This window comes from Xyrauchen texanus, chromosome 46 (genome assembly GCF_025860055.1).
Source record: "Xyrauchen texanus isolate HMW12.3.18 chromosome 46, RBS_HiC_50CHRs, whole genome shotgun sequence".
In the NCBI taxonomy this organism is placed as follows: domain Eukaryota; kingdom Metazoa; phylum Chordata; class Actinopteri; order Cypriniformes; family Catostomidae; genus Xyrauchen; species Xyrauchen texanus.
The window spans coordinates 22,536,497-22,553,780 of record NC_068321.1 but is presented as its reverse complement, the minus strand read 5'-3'; the positions used below and the strand labels follow the sequence as shown (position 1 = coordinate 22,553,780).

The window sequence follows — 17,284 nt, the reverse complement described above, 5'->3', positions numbered from 1 at the left end:
TACATGGACCAATCGTAGCACTGTCTATCTTCAACCAATCACGCTTTGTTTTACTATCAGGGCGAGACCAGATTCACAGAGCTCTCATGAGCATAGAATCAAGCACATACAGATCATCTCCAAAGCTGCAAACTTTTAAAGAAATGGACACCATCAGAGGAATACTGTGATTTAAGGTTCGTCTAACTTTTTCTCGGTTATAAACATGTGTAGTGTCTTGTTAAATGTTGACAGCTGAAAATTGCCCATTTGTAGAGTGTCCTGATCATTAGCTTTATAGCTAACCTGGCTGACTCTATGAGTTTGCTATTTTAATTTTAAGTTTCTTGACTGAAATATGTCATCAAAAGCTTTACTCTTGATGTTACATGGCAGGTCCAAACAGACACACTACTAGACACTACAAAATATCAGTAGTACAGATAGTGTCTTTATGAAACATGAATCATATTAGATAATCTTAGGATCACAAATCATAAATTAATACCCTATTTGTAGGTTTGTGTGCACATCTTGATGCTAGATTTGAAAATTGACAAATGTACTGGAAGCGATCCACAAATAAATGCGTGATACAAAAATGAATGCTGGACAGTATTTGTGAGATAATAATAATTTAAGTAAGTGAGTTAGTAAATAATTTTCTTATTTGTAAATCCCATTTAATTTATTTGTGAATTCATTACATTTCTGTGAAACTCCATACATTTATTTGTGGATGCCATTCAATTTATTTTTGAACCAACTTTTTATTTGTAAATTTGATTATTTGCCATTTGCATGTTAATATGAAACAATCCCATCTCCATACACAACTATGAATGTTAGTGTGGTAGCCAACACAAGCCCTCGTGTTGTTGCTTTTCTCTCAACAATTATGAAAAGGAAAATAAAATTGTTCATTGCATGTCAGAATGGGCAGGAGAGAATTTTTGGGGGGTGTTGAAAGCATCAAATCTAGGCACAGACAAACAATGAACCCATGGTCAGACTAGCAACAAAGAGCACTTGATCTTTGTTAGGCCTGTGGTTATCAGTGTAGCATTTAAATAACGTGTGTATTTGTCTGAGATATCCAGGCTGGTGTAGACCAACACAAATAGAGAGCCACATTCGGCTAGGGGTTTTAATGTCAGTTTACATATTCCCCTTAGAAGCAAACAAGTCACTATTACAACTGACTCCAAAAATGTGATATATGAACGGAGAAATGATTAATAGCACCAGAGGAAAATCATAATAAGGAAATAAAATTAAAAACTTTATTAAACCATTATTTGTTGAATATAGATTCCATATTCTGTCATTTTAAGAGGGTTTCTATTATACAAGTCCACATTCTTCAGGTAGACATTTCTTAAAATTCACATGAAGTTCATATTTTTGAGTTTCCAGTGTTATGTTTTCAGGAAGAATAGCAAAGCGTGTATGATGTATAAATGTAACTAAAATGACATTAATGACATTTCTCTTTGCAAGGAGAAACGGATAAGAATTGAGAGCTACCGTTACTATTTACTTTTGAAAATAAACCAGAAGTGACCTTGTTCCTTAGGCTTTACCAGGTGTCTCCCAGATGCAAACATGTCATCAATAATACATTTGAAAATAATAATAATAATAATAATAATTCATGATACAACAACAGTACACATTATTGTGATTACATGAAAAGTAAATCTACAGAATTATGACTATTGACTTTAAAAGTACAATTTGGTACACATCATTTTTTGACAAAAGAAAGATGTGTTAAAGTCTTAAAACAAACTCAGGCTTGACTTTGGCTCATTTGATCAGAATTGACCATAAAAAACAAAACGAGTGAAAAAGAGAGAAAGAAAAAGACTCAGAAGGTGTAAATACAAACAAGTATTTGATTTGTATAATAATAAAAAAATAAGTGTACAAACATTTGTACAATCATTGACTAAAATGAAAATACAATTAACTTAAATTCTCTCATCATTTACTCACTTTAAGGCCAGCAGATGTTGCTCTTCTGCAGAAAACAAAGATTTTTAGAAGAATAATTCAGCGCTGTATGTCCATACAATGCAAGTGAATGGTGACCAGACGTTTGAAGCTCCAAAAATCACTTAAAAGGCAGCATAAAAGTAATACATAACACTCCAGTGGTTTAACATATGTCTTCTGAAGCGATGCAATCACTTTGGGTGAGAAACAGATACATTTTTAATCCCTTTTTCTTAAAAATCTTAAGTAGAATTTCAGAATGTGAAAGTGGAGAATTACAGTAAAAAAGGACTTAAATATTGATCTGTTTCACACACCTATTGTATCTCTTCTGAAGACATGGATTTAACCACTGCAGTCATATGGGTTACTTTTATGCTGCCTTAATGCACTTTTTGGAGCTTAGCATTCTGGCCACAATTAACTTGCATTATAATGACCTACAGAGCTGAAATATTCTTGCATTTAGCAGAAGCAAGAAAATCACACATCTGGAATGGCATGAGGGTGAGCAAATAAGGTCATTTTCATTTTCGTGTGAACTATCTTTTTAACAGAAGAAAATTAAACACAAACTGCATTTATTCCTTGTACTCCAAACATTCAAAACTATTTCAGCACAGAATTATATATATATATATATATACACATACCGTTATGTACACTGCCTGGCCAAAAAAAGTTGCCATTTGAATGAAATAAGCTTAATAATAATAATTAAGTAGTTAGTTAAGTAACTAATTATTACTTATTAATAATAATACTTAAGAGCATATGGTTGGATCATGATTGCAGTGATTAATATGTTTCAGCTGGCAACCATTCTTTTAACTGTAACTGATGCAGTGTGTAGCTTGTCGTTTCTTAACAACCATGTCAGAAGACGTATCCTGTGGTCGTGGAAACATGTGACTGTGTTTCAGAAGGGGCAAATTATTGGCCTGCATCAAGCAAAGAAAGAGATTAATAAAATCACTGGAATTGTGTTAAGAACTGTGCAACGCATTATTAAAACCTGGAAGGATTGTGGTGAACCGTCAGATTTGGGGAAGAAATATGGTCTGAAATCTTTTTTTAATGATCATGATTGGAGATCACTAAAATGCTTGAAGTCAAATTGTAAAAAAAAACGACAGTAAAGCTCACGGCTATGTTTAATATTGAAAGTAAGAGCATGGGTGCATCAGGGTAAGAAGGGAAGAGCATGAAGCAATGCACCCGTCATGCATAGTGCCCTCTGTACAAGCCTCTGGAGGCAGTGTTATGATCTGGGGTTGCTTCTATTGGTCAGGTCTAGGCACAGCAATGATATGCGGCAATAAAATTAAGTCAGCTGACTACCTGAATGTACTGAATGACCAGGTTATCCAATCAATGGATTTTTTCTTCCCTGATGGCACGGGCATATTCCAGGACGACAATGCCAAGATCCATCAGGCTCAACTTATGTAAGAGTGATTCAGGGATCATGAGGAATCATTTTCACACATGAATAAACCACCACAGAGTCCTGACCTTAACCCCATTGAAAGTCTTTTGGATGTGCTGGAGAAGACTTTACAGTGTGTTTTGACTCTCCCGTCATCAACACAAGATCTTGGCCAAAAATGAATGCAATTCTGGACAGAAATTAATGTTGTGATGGTGCATAAAGTTGTCGAAACAATTCCTCAACGAATGCATGCCGTAATCAAAGCTAAAGGTGGTTCAACGAACCTGGCAGTGTACGGTATATTCCCTTATTGAGTCCAATCTAAACAAACAAATAAACAAAAAATGTAATACACCTCCACTATAAAAGACGATTCACTCAATGACATACCTCACTGTGAGGTAACAGTCTAACATTCAAACACATACAGCAATTCACATAAGTAAATTTAAGGAAAAAAAATATTCAGATTTTTGATAGCTCACACAGACATTGCTGCTGGAACAGAGTTCAAATGTTAAACTGTTCAAAAAAGCTAGCAAAATATTTTATGTAAACTACTTTGAAGCTTAATAGTATGATGTAAAAGAGAACAGTCATTTAGGTAGAAAATGGCTTTTTGCACATTTGGATAATATTAGATATATTTACTATATATTTATATAACACTATACTAGGTCCTATTAACTAGGAAAGTACTGTACTGTAATCCCTATTTGTTTTAGATTAAGATATAACACAGATTACAATATTTTACAGAGAGATAAAATAATGCTTTAAAATGACATTCATTTTAATTAACATTTCAAATGCAACACTGAAAATGACCAACTCTTTCTGAACCAATTAACAATTTTTATGAAATAATAAAACAATTTAAAACAAACAACAAATTATATAAAGGTGAACATATAAGCATCTTAAAAAACGTGTTCTATCATGTTGGAAACCTCAGTTTTGCTTCAAGGATCGTTATTAATAAGACTTTAATTTGCGTGTATAGAAGAATATATAATGTAAGGGTAATATATATATTGCACAGGTATAATCATTGGAAATTAGTGGAAAGACAAGATTATGCAAGAAACAAACTAAAAACAGTAAAAAAAATAAACACTTGCTGTTGGCTACAAGAAAAGCAATGGGAAAGTAAACTAATAAAATACTTGTCAATAAGTGTCAAGTACGTAATAACGCAATCAAAGATTCCACAGCTTTGTTCTTGTACGAGTTTGATTTAAAAGAGCTCTTCTTTGAGGTGCATAAATGTCTACGAATCTCTTCCAGCAGTAAATTGGCAAACATGAACATGTACCAGAACAAATCAGGACTGTTAGGTAATGCAGACTTTTCATAATTGGCTGGAAGGCATCAAACTTTTATATATTTTAAATCTATAAATCAGTTAGATTGGGTGTAAACTGCAGCCTGATTTAATACAGAATCATGGCACAGCCACATGGTTCAAATCAAGATTTACACAGATGGTTAACCTAAAGAGTATATATATATAAAAAAAAGATACAAAATGTCTGTTATATGGCAAGAACATAATGCATGGCAAAAATAGTGGCTATTTCCATTCCAATTTTGATTACCAGCATATTGAACATGCAATAAAAATGAAGTGCTTTTCATTATATAATTCAACATACAAACTGATTGCTCTAATTATATTGCAGATAGAATAATTAAACTAGTTTTAGTTGAATATAGGCTTGCATGGCGGTGACACTCTCAGAGAATAAAAAGACTTCACTTATCAATGCCTGATAAATCAATGAAATCTTGTTTTTTTAAAACTCAGTCGAACATTCACTTAACAACAATCCTCACCGATAGAAAATAAGAAACTTCCTCTTTGGAACACAAACATCATGAATAACAACACATCGCAACCATGTATGTGAACATTTTAAAGTGTTTCGTGTGCCTGTGCCCTGCAATGGCATTCCTACCAACTCTTAGACAACATGCTGATCAAGGCCATTTTAGCAGCAGGGCCAATGTCAAACTACTTGGCCTATCACATTATAGTCCCTATCAGCCCTTTTCCAATGAGATGGCTTTTGGATGAGGAATTGGCTCTGATCAGTCAAATATTAGAATAAAACTCTGTTTTCATTTCCATATTGTGCAACACATGGTTTTGTTCGGCGGTCGAGAGTGAACAACTGTTCCCAGATTTCTCTTCAAACCAACTGTCCAATGCTCGCTTTCCTTCAAAGCAGCCGATAGATGGACCATTAATGGCCAAGGTGAGCAGATCATTTGTTTGATCCAGAGTCAGTCTGGAACGGTTATTTCTGCGCACTTTCTGTAACGAACCTCTTCCTTTTTCGCAGCATACAGTTGACGTTGGTAAGACCCTGACAACCTGCAGGATGTGATTAAGCAGAGGAAAACGTTGCTTGTATCTGAAGATGTGGCTCACCACCTCTTTAAAACCATTTACACAACAATAATCTGCTTTCAAATCTCTCCATTCAGCGACAAGTCTTCCTCGGGCATCTATTCTTTCTTGTGAGTTCTCACGGCCATATGAAGGAATGGTCTCCAGGTGGTCAAAAATGAGAAGGATCTCCTTCTCTCCATATGCACCAAGATTATCCCTCTTAAGAGGCCATGTGGCCAGGTCAAGTACCTGACAAGCCTGAACCACTGAGCGGCTGCGTCGTTCAAAGCGTTGGGCCAGAATTCCTTGACTTTTTTGACAGATCTTTTCTCGGATCGACTGGAACTTGGACTCTGCAACACGTAGGTTCTTGAGGTCCACACCATTGAAGCTCTCCCGAAAGTTATCCTCAAACTCCTGAAGGTACTCCCCTGGGGAGTTTACCAACTGCCCGATCTCATGAATGGCATCCTCAAATTTTGCATCCACCTGGGACACTAACAGATAGTCCCCCTGGAAGGTGAAAGCAAGTCGTGAAAAGACAGCAATGATGTCCAACAGAAAATAGATCAGCTTTACTGATTGGTAGTCCAACAGGAACTGTAGAAGAGACAGGGCAATAGCAGCAGTATCACCTCTCTGGGTTTGGCTGCTGATGCACTTCAAGTGAGCAACCACCTCCAGGTAGTCCTTGATGAGGGAATTAAGGACATTCGGCTCACCTATGATCCACCGAATGGCCCTTATATCCCCAAGAAACTCTGTTTCCTCGGATAGAGTTGGTGCTGTTGACCTCAGCTCAGCCATCATACGTGGTGAATACCGATAGAATCCAAACAGCTGCTTCAAGTTGTTCTCCAAATCCTCCAAGCAAGAGAGCTCCTTCCCACTAATGGCATCAAGTACCTCTAAATGGGGACGATGGATCATCACAGGTAGACACAATACCCAAGGGATTGTCTTTCTTATGGCTATGTAAAGATTGGCCCTCAAACTAGAGGAGATGTTGGAGCCATCTATTCCCAAACCAACCACTAACATGTCCTGAAGTCTCAGACCGAGAACACCAAAGGCATGATCCACTGCCTGGACGTAGCCTTCCACATTGCCTCCACATAACTTTTGTAAGGAGAGGAACTCGGTGGCAGGCAACCCATCTGCCGTCGTGAACTGCACATAAACGGCAACAGTGTCAGCCAAGAGGTCATCGTTCTGTCCATCCATGATGATGCTTAAAAAGGGCGAACGGCGGATCTTCTCTGCCAAGTCCTCTTTTAATGCTCGAGCAATGTGTTGAATTATAATCTGACAGTCATTCTCATTCATGTACTGATCCACCACTTTCAGTTCGCACTTCTTCAGGAGCTCAGCAAGGGGTCGCAGATCTGAAAACGGCCGCCCTTCCAAAGCCAGATGGTAGGCAGAATTGAAGAGAGTCATCATGTTACGACACATCTCTTCAGTCTTCTCTGGGTGCATGCGCAGCTTGTAAAGCTGCAAACACTTCTTGTGTAGGTTGCTCTGACTGTGCAGTTTAATGGTGTGGATCTTGAATTGCTTGGAACCGATGATAAAAGCAGAGGTACGGGAGGACTGGACGGTGTATTGCCGGCAGACATGGCACCACATCTCGTTCAGTGAGGGCGAATATCGAAGAAACCAGAACTTCTTCAGCCACTCTTGTTTGAAGCGACGAATCCGGCGACCTGAGCCCACCAAGAGCTTTGAAGACTCGTCTGTAGCCACAATGAGGTCAGCAGACATGGATTCATCAGCAGAATCAACTTCCTGGTCATCCTCTTCAAGGACGACTTGGATAGGCGTCATGGCTTCTACACCAAATAAGCAAACAGAGCACAAATTTGAATAACACCAACACAGAACAATGTTGTTTTTTCAAGAAACAATAATTTACTTGTCAGTGTCGGTACAAATAAAGGTTTTAGAGACAATACCAGTTAATGAATGCATGTTCATACCTACTGAAAGCACAACTCATTCTCAAAACAAGTTCTAGATCAAACCAATACAAAGATACTAATATAATTCTAATTACAAATGAATCTCAACTCTCGTGTTTTAATTCATATTAATCAACCAGAGCAGCATGCTCATCAAACCATTGTAGGTTTTAAAAAGAAAACACGCATTCATGATTTTAATAAAAGTTTTAATAAGTTGTGCACTTCCATTGAACACATGTCAACAAATATGCAAACACAAAATCAATGGCAAAAAAAGGCTAAAAATAACAAAAGATGAAGCATCTGTTGACTGAAAAACTAAAGCTGTATCATAAAACCCTGATATCTAAATTAAAATATATTGCAGAAAGGCCCTCATCCATGGCAGCGTTCCATCCCAGGTGCAAACCTACCTCGGAGATCTTCACTGGGAATGGGCTCAGATGGCATTACAGGCATAATTTTGGTCTGGCCTTGTCCTCTCAGAAGGAGCAATTCAGCCTCCAGCTCACGGATTCTTCTTTTGAGCCTTATACAGTTTGGGCAGAAAGATGTTGAAGGTCTATCACATGTCAGAGTCACCTCTTCTTCTGTGTTTTCCATTTTAATACACTTTGCATCAAAGCTACTCTCAAGATGTTCCATGGAAGCCAATCCAGAGGTGAAGACAGAGTCTTTAGAATCCAAGTCAGGCTGGCTAAAAACCTGAAAGACATTCGGTCTTGCTCTTGAAAAAGACAAGGTGCTGTTCAGAGGGTTGTTCTGACATTGATTGGCTTCCAGAGATGCTTCCAAGACATCTTTGAAAATGAGGTCAATCTTCTTTTTCTTGGCCTGTGGCTGGCTTTCTCCTTCATCACTTCCAAGCTTACTGAGGGTCCTTCTGCCTTGCATGGCAGATCTCAGCACTGGACCTCTGGGCTCCTCCTGATATTTGTCTTCCAGTGTAACTGCTTCAAGACAAAAGTGCAATGGGTCATTAAAAGTAAATCATGCAACACAATCAGGATATTTAAAAAAGCGTGTACTGAAATTTCAATAAAGATGTGGGCTACAGCAGGGTGAGTTGCATATTCTGGTATATAGGAAGGATTATAAACTTATTTCACTTACCTGGTGAACCATTGATGGTCTGACACATCTCTTCTTGGTATGTTTTTGTGGATCGAAAATGCTCAATTAAATTAATGGATTGTAATGAGATAGGTCTGTACTTTAATATTTGAGTAATCCTCATGAAACCTTTAAAGAACATGTCAGCATCATACAGTGTTTTACCCCAAAAGCAAAATGAATAAATTATATTTTTCTTATATGAAGCCTAATTTAGGACCACAATGTTTTATTTTTTGCATTGTGAGACGCATTTTCTAAATGAACTTTAAATTAAGCTCCTCTCCCCCCATATTCTCATTACCGTAATTAAACACCATTTAAATTGTAATGTCTTTATACATCATTGAAGTTTTTGGTTGTACTGCCATTTGTGCTATTGATTTAAATAATAATAAAATAAAAAAACATTACAGTATTGAAGGTTTGGGACAAAATCGTGCTTTTACCAGATATGGTGATAATTTTTTTAGCTGCTTATAAGAGTTCACAGTGTTTGTATTTTTAAAAACCCTGTTAATGTCTACTTAAGTGACAGAAATATTGGAGTGCGTTTTCACACTTGTAGGTTAGCGTCTAGCCATTAGATCTATTCCAGAGAACTATATTCCCATTAAAGCGGTTTATATCTGTTGAAATGAACATGTTGGTCCTTGTCATTTTGAAGATGGTTTTAATTCACAGAGACAATGAAAACTGGGGTTAAGTGTCTTGCGAAGCACAAGATGCTGATAGGATAAGGATATTAGTGATATTTCCAGTGCAATTTATGTGTTTGCCCAGATTGCTTTTGGGCTACCACTGCTATTTTATGATCAGTAAAATGAATTGAAAGGTTTTGAAATGAACTTTGACATAATTTCAACTTTTTTTCCCAATCAGCAGGAGGTGTCTCACCTGTGTCCAAGTTGCAGTCAATACTGTCCCGGGACACACTCTGTAGTCGTCTTAGGTAGTCGTTGCTGTACCACACAAAAAGTTTATTGCCCGCTGTTAGTCTCCGACACACTTGGAAGTAGATGTGCTCGCCGTGTTGAAACGCACTCAGGTTCCTTTTGCTCTCATCAGAGGAAATCTGAATAAACCTGAGAACATCAAACAAATATAAACAAAATGTAACCATGCCTACAGTGACCAAAATACCTTTTAGCACACAACTTGATAAATATTACCTCATCCAGTTTGCTGTAGTTTCATCACTCCCATCAATGAATTTATATGTGTTGTCCTCATCAACAATCTAAAATAATAATATAATAATAAGCACAAACTGAAAGAAACACATACTAATATTAATGATATTGATATTTACTTATTATTACTACTAATTACAGAGTTTAAATGTACAACTCACCATCCATGAGTATGGCCCTGAATGTTTATCAGAGGCCATTAGTTGGCCTTGATAAGGACCAAAGAGCGCTCCCTTTGGTATGTTTTCCTCTCTACAGCAGACATCAACCTTATCACGCTTTTTGAGGATCTCAAATCCCACAGGTACAGTGAGAGCTGCCCGGTTGGGCACCCCTGATGCCACAGGGGTGTCTGGCACAAACACAGGGGGCCCGTGGCTAGGGCATTTCTCCACAAAATACTCCTTGCATTCTTCACAGACTGTATTTGTAACATATGAGCAATTAGTTTCGATGGGCAAAATGCTACTACATGCCATTATAACTTAAGCAATTTTAAGTTAAAAAAAACAAGCACCTATCTTATCTGAGGTCTAATATTCAATCACCTACACAATACTTTTATTTAAGTTCAAGTAAATGATACTTACACCAGTAATTGGCATGATGCTCATTGTCAACTTTTTGATTTTTGCTTGGTTCCTCAGGTGGCATGTCATTTAAAGAACTGGGGAAAAAATGGTGTTATAATCAGGAAATGTACTTTAAATATTACCATTATTACTTTTATTAAAAATGTCAAATTGTATAAGGCTGACCTGGAGCTGCAGTCTGCCTCAACTTCCATGGACTGCTGGGCTGGAATAGTGGAGGAATCTGTCATGATCTGGGCAGGATGGGGAGGTTCCTGTGTGCCCCTTTTTACTCCACCATCTTAAAGGTAAAGTAAGGAAATTGTACAATTTTAAATGGGGAATTAGAAATCATTATTCATTAACCAGAAAAGATTAGGTTATGTTGTCACAATAGGGAACGTGTAATTAAATAGCCTTTTATAGGCTTTACAGCTAAATTTAAACAGTAAAATAATTATAAACCACAAAACAATTCCGTAAAATTATAAATATTTAAAATATAACGTTCAGGCCAATGGCAACAGTAATATATAAATTAGATAAACTTAAAACATATAACACATTAGACAACCTGCCCCAGTCTGAGACACACACACACACACACACACACACACACACACACACACACACACACACACACACACACACACACACACACATACATAGTGTATTTAGTGCCTTGCAAAAGTATTCAGACCCCTGACCAAATCTCTCACATTAATGACATTTAAGTCTTTTGGGGTACATATGTACCAGCTTTGTACACAGTGACGAAGTGATTTTGGCCCATTGTTCTTGGCAGATTTGCTCCAGGTTATTCAGGTTGGTTGGATGATGCTTGTGGACTGCACTTTTGAATAGTGCCACAGATTCTCAATAGGATTGAGATCAGGACTTTGACTGGGCCACTGTAGGACATTTATCTTTTTGTTCTTGAGCCACTCCAACATTGTTTGACCTTGTTTTTGGGATCATTGTCATGCTGAAAGGTGAATTTCCTCCCAAGCTTTCAGTTTTTTTAGTTGACTGAAGCAGGTTCTCTTGCAGTATTTCCCTATATTTTGCACCATACATTCTTCCATCATTTCTAACAAGATGCTTCCCCACAGTATGATGCTGCCACCACCATACTTCACTGTAGGGATGGTGTGTCTTGAGGCATAGGAAGTGTTAGGTTTGCGCCACACATAGCACTTTCTGCCTTTTGGCCAAAAAGCCCTAGTTTGGTCTCAACTGACCACAAAACGCTTCTCCCACATCGCAGCTGGGTCACTCATATGCTGTCTGGCAAACTCCATACATGCATTCAGATGGTACTTTTTAAATAACGGCTTCTTTCTTGCCACCCTTCCATACAGCTTATGCAGTGCTCTTGATATGGTTGACTGGTGCGCCATTACTCCACTCCCAGCCACTCAACTCTGTAGCTCCTTCAAAGTGTTTTTAGACATCTCTGTGGCTTCTCGCTCAAGTCTCGTTTTTGTTAGCGCGCAGAATTTTAAGGGGCGGGCGGCCTTTTCTTGGCAGTACCTGGGTGGTGTGGTGCAGCTTCCACTTCCTGACTATTGATCCAACTGTGCTCACTGGGACATCCAAACATTTGGATATTATTTTGTACCCTTTCCCTAATCTATGCATTTTATTACTTTAACTTTACAAAATTTTGATGATATTGAAATGTTATCTTATAGCACAGAATTCAAAAAATTATTCTAATTTAAGACAGTTTTGAAGGAAACGGAGTTAAGGAAAAAGTGCTTATGGAAAAAATTAAGTTTTAAAAAAAATATTTCGACTTGTCCTTCCTTTTCTTTAAAACAAGCAAACATAGAAATTACAGTGAGCTGCATACAATGGAAGTAAATGGGGAACATTTTTAAAGGGTTAAAAGGCAGAAATGTGAAGCTTATAATTGTATAAAAGCACTTACGTTAATTCCTCAATTAAAACTTGTGTATTATTTGAGCTGTACAGCCGTTTTTGCAGCGGACTACTAAATTACCAGGATTACTTCGTCATGGCAACAAAATTGTAAAATTGGATATAACTTTACACAGAAAAGGTTAATAAGCAATTTTATCACTCTAAAATCATGTTACCACATATTGTGGCTATACAATGAGTTTAGTAATTTCACTTCCATTGTAAGTATCTCACAGTAACCCAGATTATTATTTTTTTTCTAATCTTACTAATTTTTGTGGTAATCAATATTATGCCACAAATACTGTCAGTTGAGCTTAACTTCTGTTGAACCGGAATATTCTTTTATGCTCAGTCGATGGAATTTGTGGCATAATGTTGATTACCAGAACAATAATTTTTTTACTCCCTCTTTTTCTTTAAAAAAAAAAAAGAAGAAAAAAAAAAATCGAGGTTACTGAGGGACTTACAATGAAAGTTAATGGCGCCAATTTTTTTTTTTTTTTTTTTAAGGCAGAAATGTGCAACGTACAATTATATAAAAGTGCTTTCATAAAAGTTTCCTTTAAAGCTCGTGTATTATTTGAGTCGTATCCGTTTCCAAAACCAGATCCAAATTCCTACTTCCAAAATATTTCGCTCAGAGAGCAGCGCTGTGATTGGTCAACGCGGCTGTCGCTTTCCATCTAACCCGAGCTGTAATAAGAGACGAGCGAAGTAAAACAAATAGGGCAACACTGATGTCTTAAACGACAAAACTACCTAAAAGTTATGTTCTTCTGGAGTCTGTAAGGCAAAAGTTGCAAAGTGATGGGGATGGCGATGTTTTTAGGTATCGCTTTCCGTAAGCTTTGCGTTCGTTTCGTGCCTGGCAATTTGCCTAACGCTTTCGGAAGCCATTTTCATTGGCCACATTGGCTAGTGAGTGTAACTCACCGTCTGTAGAATATACGCAGTGCGTCGGGGGTCTTCGGTGGTCCTCTTCAGCCGCGGTGCGTCTCGTCTTCGGCCGCTTCGAGAAACGCGGCGGTGACGCAATGGTACGGGAGGCTTTCACTAGTCCCGGGCGATGCAAAGTTTATCATCTCCAACTGTTTGGAACACAGTCAGCTGCTTCTCTCTCTTGTTAAGACCACCATCTTTTTATTACAGGAAATGACATGGAAAACGGAAGAAAGCCGCGCTTGTGCAGACCCGGCACACAATTTCAGGAAAGGGAAAGTTTTTTCTTCTTCAAGAAAGGGAAAGTTAGATTGTGGGTGAAGTTTCGAAGTTTTTTTTTTTCTTCTTCAGGAAAGGGAAAGTTAGATTGTGGGTGCTCGTTTGTGGAACGCGTCTCCCGGAGCATTAAGTAACGGTTGTGTGTCAAGTTTTCACACACACATGTACAACAGAAACAAAGATAATTATTTTCCCCTCATACTTTTTATTCTTCAATTTTTTCTGATATGTATTAATCTCCATCTGCGTAAAGGTGCTGTTAGCATTTTTAACAGTTCTAGAAGTTCACGTCGCAAAATAGCGTTCTCAAACTTGGCGTGACGTCAAACTGACCGCGACCAATTTCCCCCACTGTTTACTGAAGCGCATGCTTGACAGGTGTGCTTTTTAATTGCACATATTTCATTAACATCTTTTCAAGGAATGGGGAAATTTTCTACTTGTCATTGCAAAAAAAAAAATAAAAAAAAAAGTTCAACCATTTGTCATACGATTATAGCTACAAAATAAAATCACTTATCTCTAAATTATCTTGTAGGCCATTCAGTCATTCTCTATTGCCTAACATAATTAATGACAAACGAGAGGCAATCTTTCTTTGTCAATTTATTAACAAAATGATAAAATAAATAAATACAAATTGATCAAATGCTCCTAACGTCAATTTCTTCCCATGTTCCCTACAGTATTTGCAAAACACTGCATACAAAGGACTCATCACAGGCTCAATACAGGAGAGAGGTAAGAACCAACTGACTCACTCACAATGTCAGGTGAACAAATGAGGGAAAACAAGACCAAAGAGAGAGATTTGTAACAGAAAAGTCAAAAAAATAAACACACTCCTTTTTAAAATCATTATGAAAAAATACAAACAATTTTACAAATATTCATATTGTGTAATAAACCATTTACACTTAGTTCAGCACACCAGGTGAACTTTTTTGAATTTTTTAATAACATGTCGCTACAATGTATCCTGTTTTGTGTTTTAATGAGTGGAAGATTTTTTAAAATTATTTTTTGTTTCCTTTTTTTGCACACGCAAACAAAAATGTTTGACTGTAGATGAGGTAACACACACACACACACACACACACACACACACACACACACATACACACACACTCACAGTGCACAACACCAGGGAAGTCACGACGAGTAATGAAATGCATCAACAGTACAAGAAGGCCAAAATCATGACTGAGTAAATAGTCTGAATAGTGAACAGAAACTACAATGACTTCTTGTCACTGTGGAATTATGATGCATTATAAACAATATGGATGATCTTTACACACTATTAGGATCAAGGTGCCTGAATGAACAAATGGAATGGGTCAATTTTATGCATAAAATGTACACAGACACCTTTTGCCTTTTTCAAATGTTCCAAGACCAAAATATTGCAAATCCATACAGACTGTCAGACACGACTTGGCGGAAAGCGTTTCCCAATATAAACTAGAGCAGAAATAAACAGTGACGCAAAAATTCGGAATGATATGTACCTCGAATGCATATAAAAAGGCTTCCAAATAGCAAAATGCATGTTTGCAATCTCTTTGGGTATACTGACTTAAGAACTTGAATGCTTTGAATGTGTAAGTTTCAGAAGTCCCGACACTTCCTTCTATAGGCCCCACTCACAATAGATTACATGCAATCTGCAAGATTAGCCATGTAAGACCATACATTGTTTTCACACCCACTGGTACCCCCCAATCCCAATCCCAATCCCAATCCCACCCAGTGCCCCAAGATAACAATAACATTCAGCATGGTGTGCTAGCAAAGGCAGACTTGAATGACAAGTAACGGTCCATGAGATTCATACACAGCTGAAACTCCACTTATTAAAAAAACTATGTTTTTCAGCACAAATGTCAAACAAGAGCCCAGTATTATGGCCAGCAATTCATTTCCATTTCTAACTGTACACAAGTAAACTATATTCTACAGATGCCATTGTAAAAGTGTACATTGCTCATAATTTAAACAATGAAAAATAGATGTACATATGTATACAGTTTCATTTTGGCATCATCTTTGCCAGACATGAGAAAAAGGAAAGTGACACAGAAGTTCACATAATAATCTTTACAAAATAAACTCAAAACTAAATGCATAATAAAAAGTCTGACAAAACTTATGTAAAACATTTTGCATAAGAAGGCATGCTTTTTGTTGAACTGGTTGGACAGGTGGTGTTCTGTGGGGGCCCGAGGCTGAAATCTAAATACCTGATTCAGGTACGAGTCCAGTATTCTAACGCTGTGACTGAAGGAGAAATGTTTGTAGTTTTAAGAGCAGGGCATTGTGACATTTCACAGTCATTAGCCTGAACAGTCCTGGTTTGTGATACTAATGAAAAAAAAAAAAAAAAACAACAACAACATCTTAATTGTACACTAATAGAGAACTTGAAAACAAGCAGACACTTAAGTATTTTGGAAATAAACAAAACAGAGTAATACTTAAGACATTTCTATAAAAAGTGCATAAAAACAGGAAACCATAACTTACTAAAGATTTTTCTGCAGATTAACCCCAATGACCGTCAATTAAAATACTGCTTGTTTTCACAATTTCACACACTTAATATTTTGGTGGCACCAGAGTGCTCAGATTAACCAGTGAATCAACTTAAACACATATTAGGGAACATCTTTTTCACAGACCAATTTTGTGCAATCACCAAGATAAACATTTGTTCAGAGCATTAAAAACTCTCAAGGCAACTCCTTTACCAAATATACTCGAGGGGTCCTTTAGAAGGGAACTTCACAGAAGATAACTAGGTTTAAAAAGACAGACCAACACAAGCACTTCACTACAACCAGTTCACTTTAACCAATGAAATTACAACCTGCAAATGTGCTTCTAATTAAGTTTAAATGAGTGACATGAGATTTTTCATGAGAAACAACCAGTTTCTTTCAATAATTTTAGGGAAAGACATGAAGGTAAAAGCTGAGTGATTGGTTTAAGTACGTAAAAGGTTGAAGGCACTCTGGGCACCTGTACAGGAAGGAGTAAAGTAGTTTTGTTAAGAAATTCTTTATAGACTGACAATAGGGACTTCTGGAAGGCCTTCAATATTCATGTCGGTACGTTATGCCACCATAATGGTTGCCATGATATGAATGTTTATCCATCATTACCAATCCTGGCTCAAAGGGTAATAAGAGTATTATGGGAATGTATAAAGGATGAGAATGTGAATTTTCACAGTAGATTGTGAGAAATTGCAGCAAATTTTGGATATAACCTCCACCACAAAAGCCATGAAATCCTGACTTAAGACAAATCCATCATAAAAGAAAACAAAACACTAAGTCAGACTTAGCTGTGCATCGCCCGTTTGGAATCAACAGTAAATATCTAGTATATTTGTAGGATTTCCTAAATGAATACGAGGAATTTGATATGCGTAAATAGTTCAATCCTAGCCTGAGTGGCTGTCACATAAAGGTAAAACGGATATGTTA

At 37.1% G+C, this 17,284-nt stretch overlaps 1 protein-coding gene across 3 annotated transcripts; it reads right to left on the bottom strand.

Annotated features, from left to right (window-relative positions):
• Positions 1-1,285: 1,285 nt before the first annotated feature.
• LOC127638637 (zinc finger protein 862-like) lies at positions 1,286-13,711 on the bottom strand. Of its 3 annotated transcripts, none has more exons than XM_052120248.1 (8): positions 13,509-13,711; positions 10,833-10,947; positions 10,665-10,741; positions 10,236-10,495; positions 10,054-10,121; positions 9,779-9,966; positions 8,182-8,721; positions 1,286-7,636 (listed from the first exon to the last, which is right to left on the bottom strand). In XM_052120248.1, exons 2-8 carry the CDS (start codon positions 10,895-10,897, stop codon positions 5,505-5,507), a joined length of 3,330 nt encoding a protein of 1,109 aa, XP_051976208.1. In that variant the 5' UTR covers positions 10,898-10,947; positions 13,509-13,711; the 3' UTR covers positions 1,286-5,504. The 3 variants fall into 3 exon arrangements, with proteins under 3 accessions (XP_051976208.1, XP_051976209.1, XP_051976210.1); XM_052120249.1 differs by having other exon boundaries at positions 8,182-8,718; XM_052120250.1 differs by lacking the exon at positions 8,182-8,721.
• Between the last annotated feature and the right edge of the window lie 3,573 nt (positions 13,712-17,284).